This window comes from Coregonus clupeaformis, chromosome 34 (genome assembly GCF_020615455.1).
Source record: "Coregonus clupeaformis isolate EN_2021a chromosome 34, ASM2061545v1, whole genome shotgun sequence".
Taxonomy (NCBI): Eukaryota; Metazoa; Chordata; class Actinopteri; order Salmoniformes; family Salmonidae; genus Coregonus; species Coregonus clupeaformis.
Genome location: NC_059225.1, coordinates 32,052,173 through 32,067,769, shown reverse-complemented (window position 1 = coordinate 32,067,769; position 15,597 = coordinate 32,052,173). Strand labels below are relative to the sequence as shown.

General features: G+C 42.6%; 1 protein-coding gene across 2 annotated transcripts in view; it reads left to right on the top strand.

Annotated features, from left to right (window-relative positions):
• Positions 1-15,597, top strand: part of LOC121550015 (tyrosine-protein kinase yes) — a 46,892-nt gene that overhangs the window by 19,132 nt on the left and 12,163 nt on the right. For both annotated transcript variants that reach the window (XM_041862068.2, XM_041862069.1), the window contains exons 3-10: positions 2,216-2,315; positions 3,164-3,262; positions 4,207-4,310; positions 4,646-4,795; positions 5,828-5,983; positions 11,987-12,166; positions 13,488-13,564; positions 13,878-14,031. In XM_041862068.2, the coding sequence (XP_041718002.1) occupies positions 2,216-2,315; positions 3,164-3,262; positions 4,207-4,310; positions 4,646-4,795; positions 5,828-5,983; positions 11,987-12,166; positions 13,488-13,564; positions 13,878-14,031 (1,020 nt within the window). The remainder of the gene's footprint in view (positions 1-2,215; positions 2,316-3,163; positions 3,263-4,206; positions 4,311-4,645; positions 4,796-5,827; positions 5,984-11,986; positions 12,167-13,487; positions 13,565-13,877; positions 14,032-15,597) is intronic.

The following is a 15,597-nucleotide window of genomic DNA, read 5'->3' as shown; positions in this document are numbered from 1 at the left end:
CCGAGAACACCATCCCCACAGTGAAGCATGGTGGTGGCAGCATCATGCTGTAGGGATGTTGTTCATTGGCAAGGACTGGGAAACTGGTCAGAATTGAAGGAATGATGGATGGCGCTAAATACAGGGAATTTCTTGAGGGAAACCTGTTTCTGTCTTCCAGAGATTTGAGACTGGGACGGAGGTTCACCTTCCAGCAGGACAATGACCCTAAGGATACTTCTAAAGCAACACTCGAGTGGTTCAAGGGGAAACATTTAAATGTCTTGGAATGGCCTAGTCAAAGCCCAGACCTCAAACTAATTGAGAATCTGTGGTATGACTTAAAGATTGCTGTACACCAGCGGAACCCATCCAACTTGAAGGAGCTGGAGCAGTTTTGCCTTAAAGAATGGGCAAAAATCCCAGTGGCTAGATGTGCCAAGCTTATAGAGACATACCCCAAGAGACTTGCAGCTGTAATTGCTGCAAAAGGTGGCTGTACAAAGTATTGACTTTGGGGGGGTGAATAGTTGTGCACGCTCAATTTTTCAAATGTTTTGTCTTATTTCTTGTTTATTTCACAAGAAAAAATATTTTAATCTTCAATGTGGTAGGCATCTTCAATTTCAGGTTGTAAGGCAACAAAATAGGAAAAATGCCAAGGGGGGTGAATACTTTCGCATTTGAGACTGCTATGGTTCCTTCACAAGAACCCATATACTTATTCTCCAACATAATAGCTGGTGATCTGACAACTCAATATCTGGAGTGGCTCCAAAGTCCATCTGCCTTCTGTGTTTCAGCCAATTAAAATCCAATGGTCTATCATCTTCTCCATCTAAATGTCCGTCAATCACGTTGTCCACAGCAACAAATCAACAATGATTTGAAAGATACATATTTTTATAGGTCTGATAAGGTCCCAAAGAGCAGAGAGATGAGATTTAGCCCTCCTGTTTAGGTGGGATTAGGCTTGTAATCCCCCTCCCTGTTTTATCATCTGGTCTTGGGGGGGGTCCATGGCACGGTATGGAGCTCCTCTACAATTGAATGGGATTAGTGTTGGCAGCATTGTGTTGTTCAGCGGTGGCTTAGATGAATATGAGCTCCATATGAGGTGTGTCAGAGACTGGGTCCGAAATGGCACCCTACGGGCCCTGGTCAAAAGTAGTGCACTAACATATATAGGGAATAGGGTGCCATTTGGGACGTGGCCATAGATGGTTACCCATACAATCTGCCTACTTATCTAATCTGTCCAGTAAGCAGAAGGTTTACAGTGTATTCTGTGTTGACATTACAGCTGTGAGATGACCTGTGCTATGCTATTATTCATGCTTTGTAATTATGTTAGATTTGCACCGAGCTGACGTAAGTATTTCCCCTACGACGCTAAACAAACAACAACCTTGCTGGATGATTAAATCCGCTCCCCTGTCAGAGCAACCAAGGTAGTATCCACCCCCCTGTGAAATGAATGCCCTACATGAATGACAGTATTTCCCTTTACCCTTCCCAATGAATCCATGGCAGAGCTGGGTTCAAATACTATTTGAAATCTTTGCTTTAGCCTAGAGTGCCAGATGAGCAGGGTCTGCAGTTTTCAACTATTCTATCGATTCCATTGCACCAGGAATGCTCAATTTAGCCCAGTTTAAGTATTTCAAATAATTTCAAATAGTATTTCAACCCAGGTCGTATCCAGGGCCAATGGCGTGTCTATGTTGCTTTCCTGACACGTGGCAGTTTTGTTCATATTTTTATACGCTGGACATTTCCATAGAGTAGAATTACCGGCAGGGAAAAATCTATAGGGAGTGTGCAGGCTAGAGAACACGGATCTATTGCAACATTCCTCTCACGACAGTCTGTCACACTACACGCTCACCGCTATGGAAACTACAGATCTACTTTCTCTTACTGATCTCCCATTGGTCCCTTGATCTTGTCATTTTAATGTTCCTGCTCATCTTTGCAGCAGAGTTTGTTTCTGTCGATGTCACTGAATGTTGACAGTACAAATCTTGGCACAAAGGTCGCCAGGTATTTATAGAAAATCTTTGTATCTTTAGTAGGCTATTAGTAGCTCTGAATGCCGTCATATTCTAACCCAAATTAGTCAACAAAACGATTTTTGAGTCTCCTAAATGTATATACTGTCATTCATTTCACTTGTGCTTTTAACTTGAATGTTTTAACTGTGTGTGTGTGTGTGTGTGTGTGTGTGTGTGTTCAGGTGGGGTTACGTTCTTTGTGGCCTTGTACGACTATGAAGCCAGAACTTCAGACGACCTGACGTTCAAAAAAGGGGACCGCTTCCAGATCATCAATAACACGTGAGTTCCTATGGGCCCTGGTCAAAAGTAGTGCACTATATGGGGAATAGGATGCCATTTGGGATGCAGCCTCCCTCTTTGTACCTGCTCTGTACAACATGTTGCAGATTGCACCTGTTCTGTACAACATGTTGCAGATTGCACCTGCTCTGTAAAACATATTGCAGATTGTACCTGCTCTGTAAAACATGTTACAGATTGTACCTGCTCTGTAAAACATGTTGCAGATTGTACCTGCTCTGTACAACATGTTGCAGATTGTACCTGCTCTGTAAAACATGTTGCAGATTGTACCTGCTCTGTAAAACATGTTGCAGATTGTACCTGCTCTGTAAAAAATGTTGCAGATTGTACCTGCTCTGTACAACATGTTGCAGATTGCACCTGCTCTGTACAACATGTTGCAGATTGTACCTGCTCTGTACAACATGTTGCAGATTGTACCTTCTCTGTACAACATGTTCTTCCTACATGGGTTAGATTAATGTTTTCACCCTCTGAGCCTGTTTTTCCACCCAGATCGCTGAAGTCTTTCATTTCATTTATTTAATAAAACCCCTTAAACACAGATGTGCCTTAGGTCATAAATACCTCTCTGCTCTAGAATGTAGCCTTGGTTGACTTTGTTCAATTCAAATATAATACATTGCTGCATGCCATAATATAGCTATAGAATCCATGCATAAAAGACAGCATGTACAAACTCACTGCCAAGACATAACCAGACTACTGTTACTAGGATCCATGAGTGCTGGAGTGTACAGACATAGTAGTCATACTAGATCTGGATGATTCTCCCTCTCTCTCTCTCTCTCTCTCTCTCTCTCTCTGTGTTTCTCCCCCTACAGAGAAGGGGACTGGTGGGAGGCGCGCTCCATCAACACAGGGAAGAAGGGGTACATCCCCAGTAACTATGTGGCTCCAGCTGACTCCATCCAGGCTGAAGAGTAAGGCCCTTGTTTATCGTCTCCCCTAACCTAACCTGATTAGGACCTTCCACTGACACAACAGCAATAGCACTAGCCTAACCACAGCAGCGTGATCATGCATCACATGGCTCTCACTGGAGGCCCATTCACTAGAATAGCTCATAGCTTCTTCTGCTCTCCTGGGGCCATATGTATCAAGCATCTCAGCATACGAGTGCTTATCGAGGATCAGGTTCCTCCTGTCCCAGTAATCTTATTCATAGCGATCTATAGATGTAGGATCTTAATTTGATCACCCTGTTGCAAGATAACTTTCCTGCAATGCAGGAAATGTTTAACTTGTAGTGTATTTTAGGTTTAAAAAGGCTTCTGAAGTTTCCACTTTGAAATTTCAGACTTGATTTTCCCTTAATGTATCAACCCCTACAAAAATGTCCATTAATTATAATCCACATAATAATTCACGTCTAGTGGCTGCAGGATTATTTTCCTGCTGTAGCAAACTGGCTCAAATTAAGATCCTACATCTGTAAAATAAAAAATGATTCTAAATCAGCACTCCTACATCTGAGACACTTGATACATGTGGCCCCAGAGGGTTTAATCTACCATCTCATGTTAGATATAAGCCTAGAGGTTTATGATCATTTGGCAAGGAAATAGAATGTGATCCTGTTTGTTAGATGACCCCTGATGGACTCAAAAAATTCATTCTGTATTTCCTCTCATTGTGTATTTTGAAGTTTGACTTTTCCAAACTCTGAAATTATCCTTACTAGTATTGAGTCAAATAAAGTTCATAATAACATAAGCCGGTATTGATGTTAATGTGTGTCCTTCCATAGAAATAGAAAGGTGTGCTAGTTCTGGAACGCATCAAATACTTGGAACGGCTGGGGGTTTCTCAAGGACAGATTTGGGAAGTTACAAAGGCTCTACTCATTCTAAGTCTGTGTTCTCAGGTGGTACTTTGGTAAAATGGGCCGTAAAGATGCTGAGAGGCTGCTGTTGAATCCAGGCAACAACCGAGGCACCTTCCTGGTGCGAGAAAGTGAAACCACTAAAGGTGAAGATGATTAGCATGAATACGTGCATGGGCTGCATCTCAAGTAACCCCATGTAGTGCACTACTTTTTCATATTCATAAAGTGTCTCAGAATATAGGTGTGCTGAGGATTAGATTCTCCCTGTCCATAATTATCTGATTCATTGTGATCTTAAAGGCGAAACTGATCTTAAATCAGCACTTGAGCTCATATGGTGCCCTAAGTAGTGCACTATATGTGGAATAGAGAGTAATTTAAGACATAGCCAGTGACACTCATTTACATGAATAGATAAAGCTTAGATCTTAATACTGTTGGTTGGATGGACGAAGAATCTGGTCATTGTCTCCTCCAGGTGCTTACTCCTTGTCCATACGAGACTGGGACGATGCCAAAGGCGACAATGTGAAACACTATAAGATCCGCAAACTTGACAACGGGGGTTACTACATCACCACACGCGCCCAGTTTGACACGCTGCAGAAACTGGTCAAACACTACACAGGTAGGTCTTCTAGCTCTTTTTCATAGTCTCTTTCACTCTCTCCCTCTTTCTAAGCCACTCACTCACCTCTCTTCTCAAACTCGCTCTCTGACAGACCTGCTACCCTGGAAACGTAACCTTGCTGAGCGTGAGAGACTCCTATTCATTTCGATGAAGCCTGGGTGTAAGCAGCACGGCACCGCGCGAGGCTTACACTGCTCATCGTAAACTATTTTTAAGAGTCTGACGCACAGCTCACGCACAAGAACACTTAATAAAGTGGCTTGCGCTCTGCTCATGCCGGCAAAAGGTCACGCGTCCAGTGTAGCAGCTAAAAACCAACTGTTTTCCCAACACCCGAGTGTAGCTCCTCAGTAACTTTCTCATTCACAGCTTCCCTCCCTTCCCCAAGCGCAGTTCCTGATCTAAAATTCACTCTCTTTCACCAGTCTCTCTCTCTCTCTCTCTCCCTCATCTGTGCTTCGGTAATACCAGGCTTACCTGTAATTGGCCCTATGATTTCCCCAGCTAGATGAATGGTACTCAGATTGAATATTTAATGGATACCTTCCTTAAGTGCTTCCCTCGCCGCTAAAGGAGAGAGGTGAAAGCGCTCTGGGAGAGCCCACTTTATGGCTGTTTGTGTCCCAAAATGAACCCTGTTCCCTACATAGTGCACTACTTTTGACTAGAAACATATGGGCCCAGGTCAAAAGTAGTGCACTATATAGAGAATAGTGTGCCATTTGGGACATAACCTACTTCTCTCTGATGCATTTTGAAAGCAGCAGGTCCAAGCCGTGTTAAACCATTCTCTTCTTATTCATATTTTAGCTGTGTAATTATAGGCATGTCTGAATTTAGCCGTATCACAGTGCGGACAGACAAACTTGAAGTGATGCGTGAAATGTCCCCTTATTACACTGTGTTCGGTTTCCCTTGTATATTAGTTACTACTGTGACTCATCAAAATGTTGACCATGGTATTTATGTGTGTGTGTGTGTATGTGTGTGCGCGTGCATCTGTATGTGTGTGTCTGTCCCCCCTCTCAGAGCATGCGGATGGGCTGTGCCACAGGCTGACCACGGTGTGCCCCACGGTGAAGCCCCAGACACAGGGCCTGGCCAAGGATGCCTGGGAGATCCCCCGGGAGTCCCTCCGCCTGGAGCTCAAACTGGGCCAGGGCTGCTTCGGAGAGGTCTGGATGGGTAAGACTGTACACACACACATAGACAGACAGGCAGACACTACCATCAGACAGACAGAGACACACATATACTTGACACTCCGAATGGTCTGGATGGGCAAGACAGACAGGGAATATACAGTATGACATATTATTATATTATTGATCGATTGACTATGACTTTTCAAATCACCCAGCAGTGCTATTTGTAGAATTAGCTCTGAGTAAATGTTGCAATTTTTCAGCCATTCCTGAACCTGCGACCAAAAACAAGCTACATATGGGCAGTACCAAAACAAGTGATCTAATGATTGACGCTTCGCAGCAAAATCTGCAGAGCTGGGATGGTTGTATGCCCCATATATATGACATTCTATTGGTTGCAAGAATTTTGTATAATAATTTAAATTGAAAAACTCAAGTTTTGAATGCGGCGTCGTTTTGTGTATCAGTTCATAAACCATGTGCCATGGAATCGGTATATAGAAACTCTCCTCCCAACTATTTTGCAACCTGTATGGTGCAGCTGTCAATTTTTTGGTCCCGAAATGAAAGTGGTATACTTTCTTATTTATCACAATTTTCTATAGCCAATTTTGGTCTTTAATGCAGGGCCGACAGACAAGTTCCTTACCTTCTCCCCTTTCCACATGTGCCATCCATTTTTGCGGTAATGCTGCAATCAGTTGGTTGTAGTTTTGGATAGAGCAGACATTTTTGTTAACTGCATGTGTGACATAATCCACCAGTCCTATTTATGATATGATTTAGAAAGAATATACTTGTTCTTTTTTTCATAAAGAATGTTTTTTCATCAATTAGTATATTTGAGTTTAACCATAATATTTGTTGTAATATTTGTTCTGTGGATTAAACTGAAATTGCAACCAACTTTCTATGGCTTGTTTTAAACATAGCGATATTTTGGAGATTATTTCATTTTCAAATAACCAAAAGTGAAAGGTTGTAATCTCAATGGAGGGAAAAAGGCCATTCTTACTAATCTACTAGAGAACCAGTTCAGATTTAAGTATAGTTTTTGTATGATTGAAGCCTTTAGTGAGAGTTCCAATGCTTTAATATTTAATAATTTCTGCCCTCAAATTCATATTAATTATATAAATAGGTCTAGCTTGCCGTTCCAAATAAAGTGGAATATTTTTTGCTCATATAATTTAAAAAACAATATGTTAGGTGTAGGCAGGGCCATAAGTAAATAGGTAAACTGTGATGTGACTAAATAATTAATCAGGATGATTTTTCCACAAATAAGACAGTTTGTCCTTTCCATGGTTGCAAGATCTTATCTAATTTGGCTAACTTTCTATTAAAATGTCTTGTAGTGAGATAATTTATTTCTTTCGGGATATGAATACAGAGTTTGTCCACTTCACCGTCGGACCATTTTATTGGTAAACCCACACGGTAATGTAAAAGTTGTATAATATGGTGCACATAATTCGGTATTAATCCAGAGATCTAGATCTTCTATGAGGCTGTGCAGGGATCCAAATTGCGGATTTAAAAGAAAACATTAATCATCACCTTTGTTTTTAAGCCCTGGATTTCTAGCCCCTCTATTGTTGTTGGATCTGACTTTAATAGCTAACATTTCGATGGCCTTAATAAATAGATATGCCAATAGTGGACAACCTTGTTTTACTCCTCTTGACAATTTATTACTTTCTCAGAAGTAGCCATTATTTACTATTTTACACCTGGGATTACTGTACATAACTTTAACCCATTGTATAAGAGATTGTCCTAAATTAAAATAGTCCAGGCATTTATATATACATTTCTGTCGTACTTTATCAAAGGCCTTTTTCAAAGTCAGCTATGAATACCAGGCCTGGTTTCCCAGATTTTTCATAGTGTTCTATTGTTTCCAGTACTTGTCTTATATTATCTCCAATGTATAGTTCATGTAAAAAACCTGTCTGATTAGGATGAATAATATCCGACAATACCTTTTTAATTCTATGCGCTATGCATTTTGCTAGGATTTTGGCATCACAACACTGCAGTGTAAAGGGTCTCCATTTTTTTAGGTGGACTGGATCTTTATATTTACCACCTGGGTCCTGTTTCAGTAATAGTGAATTCAGACCTTCTTGCTGAGTATCTGATAGTCTACCATTTTTATAGGAGTGGTTAAAACATGTTAATAGCGGACCTTTGAGTACATCGAAAAATATTTGATATACCTCAACTGGTATGCCATCTAGCATAGACTTGCAGACTTGCATGTATCTAGAAGTTCCTCCTCGTAATTAAACCTTCACATGAGTCTTTCTGTATAGCTGTTAATGTTACACTGACTCCATCAGTTTCTGTAAATTCCTTTTGGTAGCATTTCTATGTTGAAGATGTAAAAATAATTTGGTGCATTTTTCTCCATATTCCCACCAGGTTGCTTTATTTTTTATAACATACTCCATTTCTTTTAGTTTTTCCTCTAACGTATTCTGTGCCTCTGTTATTTTTTACTTCTATCTGTACTGTTAGTTCCTCTATTTCCTTTGTTAAGATGAACTCTTTTGACCTAAATAGTTTTTGTTTTAAAGATGAGTGTTTAATTGCATGGCCTCTAAAGGCACATTTAAAAGTGTCCCATACAATAAAGGGATTTGCTGTACTTATGTTATGTAGGAAAAGTCCGTTATAAATGATTCTGTCTTGGTTAAAAACAACTTGTCATCCAGTATGCTTTGATTACATTTCCAATACCCTCGCCCTCGCGGGAATTCTGTAAGAGTAATGGATAAGAGCGTCTGCTAAATGACTAAAATGTAAATGTAATGTATATACCAATTATTTGATGGTCCGACGACATTCTGTCCCCTATCAATACTTTTTAAACTTTTGGTGCCAGCTAAAATTACGTAAGAAAGTAGTAAGATGACTAGCTTGATTGAGCCTCCGCCATGTATATCTCACTAGGTCAGGATATTTAAGCCTCCATATATCCATTAGTTCCAATATATCCATCATATTCGTAATTTCTTTAAGTGCATGAGGGTGATAGTTTGTAGTGTGATTTCCTTTACGGTCCATTGAGGTACACTATATTTACAAAAGTATGTGGACACCCCTTCAAATTAGTGGATTCGGCTATTTCAGCCACACCCGTTGCTGACAGATGTATAAAATCGAGCACACAGCCATGCAATCTCCATAGACAAACATTGGTAGTAGAATGGTCTTACAGAAGAGCTCAGTGACTTTCAACGTGGTACCATCATAGGATGCCACCTTTCCAACAAGTCAGTTCGTCAAAATTCTGCCCTGCTAGAGCTGCCCCGGTCAACTGTAAGTGCTGTTATTGTGAAGTGGAAACGTCTAGGAGCAACAACGGCTCAGCCGCGAAGTGGTAGGCCACGCAAGCTCACAGAACGGGACCGCCGAGTGCTGAAGCGTGTAGTGTGTAAAAATCGTCTGTCCTCGGTTGCGACACTCACTACTGAGTTCCAAACTGCCTCTGGAAGCAACGTCAGCACAAGAACTGTTCGTCGGGAGCTTCATGAAATGGGTTTCCATGGCCGAGCAGCCGCACACAAGCCTAAGATCACCATGCGCAATGCCAAGCGTTGGCTGGAGTGGTGTAAAGCTCGCCGCCGTTGGACTCTGGAGCAGTGGAAACGCGTTCTCTAGAGTGGTGAATCACACTTCACCATCTGGCAGTCCGACGGACGAATCTGGGTTTGGCGGATGCCAGGAGAATGCTACCTGCCGAATGCATAGTGCTAACTGTAAAGTTTAGTGGAGGAGGAATAATGGTCTGGGGCTGTTTTTCATGGTTCGGGCTAGGCCCCTTAGTTCCAGTGAAGGGAAATCTTAACGATACAGCATACAATTACATTCTAGACGATTCTGTGCTTCCAAGTTTGTGGCAACAGTTTGGGGAAGGCCCTTTCCTGTTTCAGCATGACAATGCCCCCATGCACAAAGCGAGGTCCATACAGAAATTGTTTGTTGAGATCGGTGTGGAAGAACTTGACTGGCCTGCACAGAGCCCTGACCTCAACCCCATCGTACACCTTTGGGATGAATTGGAACGCCGACTGTGTGCCAGGTCTAATCGATCAAAATCAGTGCCCGACCTCACTAATGCTCTTGTGGCTGAATGGAAGCATGTCCCCGCAGCAATGTTCCAACATCTAGTATATTTCACCCCCCAAGTCCTTTTTCCATACAACTTCAACTAAAGGTGTAGAATGAGTTTCCAGTAAACAATAGATAACATATTCCTTCTCTTTTAGCCAGGTAAAGACTGATTGTCTTTTCTTATTATCTGCTAAGCCATTACAATTATAACTAGCTATACTTATTTTACCACTTACCATAACGAAAGTTTTGATTATACTTACCATAATATGTTTGTGAACTTACCATTAAGAAGTACCATGATAATTTAATGTCTGTACCATAATATTTGCACTGTTAAGCATACTGTAGCTGCGACTAAGTAAACCTCAAATTGTCCTCCAATATTCCACCCGCTAACACCTCCCCCCATTCCAAGTTGGGTTGTAGTTCCAGTGACCACCCCTATACACATGGATCCTAGGGCCTTTAAGAGAGAGCTAGGGGCCCATCTTTAAAAAGAGCACATGGTGCCAGCTACAGTACAGAACCAGATCCGCAGCCAACAGCCAACATCATTTTGAACGCCTTCGCCTCAGTTGTACTGCATCTAGTTATTTAAAAAAAGATATATTTAGATATAAAAAATCCCAGGTGACTTGAATAATCATAATAAACATACACATGTCAGTTAAATATTGAAACATCGGCTATTAAGGGGACTCCTAACGTCATTTTGTTTGCAGGACATCATAAATTTTATCACATAATTTTTACATAGTTCATGTGAAATATCATCACATATGAGTGTTCCAAAACCACATGATCCACATGTTCCCTCAAGGTCCCCACACACACACACACACACACACACACACGCACACACACACGCTCAAATGTTCAGCAGTTGTTCCATCACCGAGCCCAACTCAAGAGAAGACTTGATGTGTGAATGCGTATACAGTTTGTCTGTTTAAGAAGGCATGCCAAATTGAGCAGGAATGGGAAGATTTGATTAACCAATATCTAGTCCTATCTGATGGAGCTCGGATACCCCCTTTCCCCCCAGCACCCACACACGCTAGTCCCCCATTGTGACCCATCTTTCCAAGCACCTCTGTGCAGTCAGACCGTTTGATTATTCTGTTCCGCCAGGGCCACAATAATATGCCCCCTCTCTGATTGTCAGAGTGTGACTCCCTCCCCATGGGTTACTGCAGCCAGTGTTGCCAGCACTGCCACTACTTGGGTGGGGGTACTCCACCGGAATTCCCACCGGCTAGGCACGAGGTCGTCAATATACTCATTAGCAGCTTTGAGAAAATCCCATCTGGGGCCTTTGGCTCTTGGACCTACCCTGACCGCATTCACCTTTCTGTCATGGCTGCATAGGCTACTTGCAGCAGGCCTATAAAATGGAAAAGGATTTCTCCTTAGTGGGTGGGTCACTCAGGTGGGTGTCTAGGATATAGGGTTGGCACCGTTCCATCATGATAGGACCAAAAAAAAAAACGATATATTTGTTTGTATATCCCATATCTGCACATAAGTGAAGACTCGCTCTGTCACAGTAGCATCCGCTCCTTCAGGGACTCAAGTCCTTTCAGCTACAGCTCATAACTTCATGTGTTTTTTCCTCGATGTACCCCAAGTACACCCCGTTTATCACATTGTACCTATGACACTCTGTATAACTCTATAAACAGTAGCCGTACTGTATCATGTCAGAGGTTGCATCCCAAATTTTACCCTAATCCCTATGTAGTGCACTACTTTTGACCAGGCTGTATAGGGAATAGTGTGCAATTTGGTACACATACATAATGTGTACTGTGTTGGAAATGACCATTTGTTTACTCCTGTTTACACCATTGTCTTTCTAGTACAATAAGAGGTAGCATCATGACTCGACTTACTCAAAATGTGTCATTCTATTCAGGCACGTGGAACGGCACCACCAAGGTGGCGATTAAGACCCTGAAGCCAGGCACCATGTCCCCCGAGGCCTTCCTCCAGGAGGCCCAGATCATGAAGAAGCTGAGGCACGACAAGCTGGTGCCCCTCTACGCCGTGGTGTCTGAGGAACCCATCTACATCGTCACTGAGTACATGGCCAAAGGTACACATCGTCATACGCACGTATAGCAGACGCATATAAATCACACGCATATTAATGCACACACACACGTGACATGGAAATCCATCTACATAGTTACAAAGTACATGACTAAACGCACCCATGTTTATGACTCACGCATGCATAAAGGCACATATGCATGCATCGCATAACCCATCTGCGTAGGGGCAGTAGTCGGAGGGCTTGTTCGACATTGCAGGCGACTGCTGACTGGCTGATCTACAAATTACCTTGCATCATAAATAACTACTCCTTATTATTTGTGGATCAGTCAGTCGGTCACATTTGACCCAAAATGCTTCACGTCGGCAACAATGTGGAACAAGCCAACAGACATGGCTAGGTAGCAGGTACACATGTTCATGACACACACAGATGCAGTGACGTGTGTGTGACTGGCAGCATGGTGTTGAGACGTAGATCTACGGCTGATTTTAGATGTGTAATTAGAAAGTTATAGCTAAAGCCTCTCTCCAGAAGGTTCCTTACACACACACACGCCTGGGGGAGAAAGTCTGGAATCCGAAGTTTTAGATGTTACGCCACAACACACACATCATCCGATTAGAAGTACCCCGGCCAATTTCCTTAAAGGAAAAAAAATGTAAATGTTATGGCCGTTTTAATTAACATACCCTACAGTTTGAAAGTCCTTGGAAATCCCATGTGGGTTTTGGAGGCCCGGAGCAGAGATCTTTAATTGAAAACTGCAGCAGTTTTGTGGCGAGCTTTCATCTTTCTTGACTGCAATGCGTCTCCCTGTTTCTTTTTAATTAGTGATTGAACACTAATGACGTATCCCTGTAAATGGACTCAGTGACCCCTGTGTGTGTGTGTGTGTGTGTTCTGAATTATATTGCATTGGTGTGTGTGTAGATTAGCCTAACCCATACAGGAGAGTGTGTGTTTATCCCATTGGTGTCCCCTGAAACTCTAATCCTGGTTTCTTCTCACACTGAGGAAATTGTGATATCTGTGTCCCAAATGACACCCTATTCCCTATATAGTGTACTAGTTTTGACCAGTCACCAGGGCCCCATAGGTCTCTGGGCAAAAGTAGTGCACTATATAGGTTAATAAGGTGTCATTTGGGGCTCATCCTAGATGTCATTTAAGAGCCATGTACCAAACATAGACACAAGCAGCTAGCTTCATCAATACCAAGGGAATATTTAAGAAGTCGTATTTAAGAAGTCTTAAGCCACTATTTCTGTGGTGGTTTGTTGCCGCGCTGTTGGCAACATTTGCAGCACTCTCTCTCTGGTACAGTAACTGTCATGTGTTGCTGATTTTGTAATTGTAGGAAGTTTGCTGGATTTCCTGAAGGAGGGAGATGGTAAATTCCTCAAGCTTCCCTTGCTTGTAGATATGGCTGCACAGGTAAGTCAAAAGTCAGCCTCTCAGTAAACTACCATGTATGTTTCCAAGTGCCTCACCTCTCAGTATCTCCACCTAAGGATACATTTGGCCTCTTTTTGATTGCAAGTAGTACAAGAAAAAATAATTTATTCTTATCTCCATCACCATATTCCTCCCTCCTGTGTGAACAGAGTAGTGCACTAAATAGGGATTAGGGTGTAATTTAGGACTTAACCGAAGACAGGCTGCTCCGCTTTGAGTGCATCACAGCAAATATCAACGTGGGCATCAGTGATAAAATGGAGTGTTAAACCATTCTGCTTGTTTTCTTCAGATCGCTGACGGAATGGCTTTCATCGAGAGGATGAACTACATCCACAGGGACCTGCGCGCCGCTAACATCCTGGTCGCGGACAACTTGGTGTGCAAGATCGCCGACTTTGGTCTGGCCAGGCTGATCGAGGACAACGAGTACACAGCTAGGCAAGGTTAGTAGAGGACAGAGTAGGATTGGGCGGTATACCGTATATACCGTATACCGGGGTATTTGGAAATGGCTACGGGATGTTTTTTCAATACCGTCAATACTGTTAAACTATTTATTTGAAGATTTTCAATACATTGTAATATTTGTAGTTATTTTTCAGGTAAATACCTGCAGTCAACTTGTGCAATGCATTCTTATTTCACCTGTCACATTATTTTCCATAATGAAGCTTACTTATTTCACCAGCACAGTTGAGTCAGTCACGTGTTTGTTTGTAAATAGCACAACAGGAGAAAGCAGGAGCAGGTGAGTCCAGCTGTGTATTGACAGGGGTTGCGTTTTATATTGAAAGTCAAGTGTATTTCTGCTTCAATAGAGTCATCAGAGACATGAAAATACATTAGTGCAACACAGAAAATAGCTTCACTTTCATCAGATGACAACAGAAGTGCAACGCTATTTGGCTGGCAGCCACTCAAGTAAATGAGCTTACAATGACAAAGCAAAAACTATACATGGCCATCATATTTCTAATGTGTAGGCCTGTCATAGAAAATAATGTAGCCAGCTGCATTTCCTAATGTTTTTCTTAAAGTGAATCTTGCATTTTACCAGAGAAAAGTAGGCTGGCTATACTGAGAAGAGTGCCGGAGAAAAGTAGCTACACATCAGTCATAGCGCTGTCTGCTAAGTACACTGCTCAAAAAAATTAAGGGAACACTTAAACAACACAATGTAACTCCAAGTCAATCACACTTCTGTGAAATCAAACTGTCCACTTAGGAAGCAACACTGATTGACAATACATTTCACATGCTGTTGTGCAAATGGAATAGACAACAGGTGGAAATTATAGGCAATTAGCAAGACACCCCCAATAAAGGACTGGTTTTGCAGGTGGTGACCACAGACCACTTCTCAGTTCCTATGCTTTCTGGCTGATGTTTTGGTCACTTTTGAATGATGGCGGTGCTTTCACTCTAGTGGTAGCATGAGACGGAGTCTACAACCCACACAAGTGGCTCAGGTAGTGCAGGTCATTCAGGATGGCACATCAATGCGAGCTGTGGCAAGAAGGTTTGCTGTGTCTGTCAGCGTAGTGTCCAGAGCATGGAGGCGCTACCAGGAGACAGGCCAGTACATCAGGAGATGTGGAGGAGGCCGTAGGAGGGCAACAACCCAGCGGCAGGACTGCTACCGCCGCCTTTGTGCAAGGAGGAGCAGGAGGAGCACTGCCAGAGCCCTGCAAAATGACCTCCAGCAGGCCACAAATGTGCATGTGTCTGCTCAAACGGTCAGAAACAGACTCCATGAGGGTGGTATGAGGGCCCGACGTCCACAGGTGGGGGTTGTGCTTACAGCCTAACACCGTGCAGGACGTTTGGTATTTGCCAGAGAACACCAAGATTGGCAAATTCGCCACTGGCGCCCTGTGCTCTTCACAGATGAAAGCAGGTTCACACTGAGCACGTGACAGACGTGACAGAGTCTGGAGACGCCGTGGAGAACGTTCTGCTGCCTGCAACATCCTCCAGCATGACCGGTTTGGCAGTGGGTCAGTCATGGT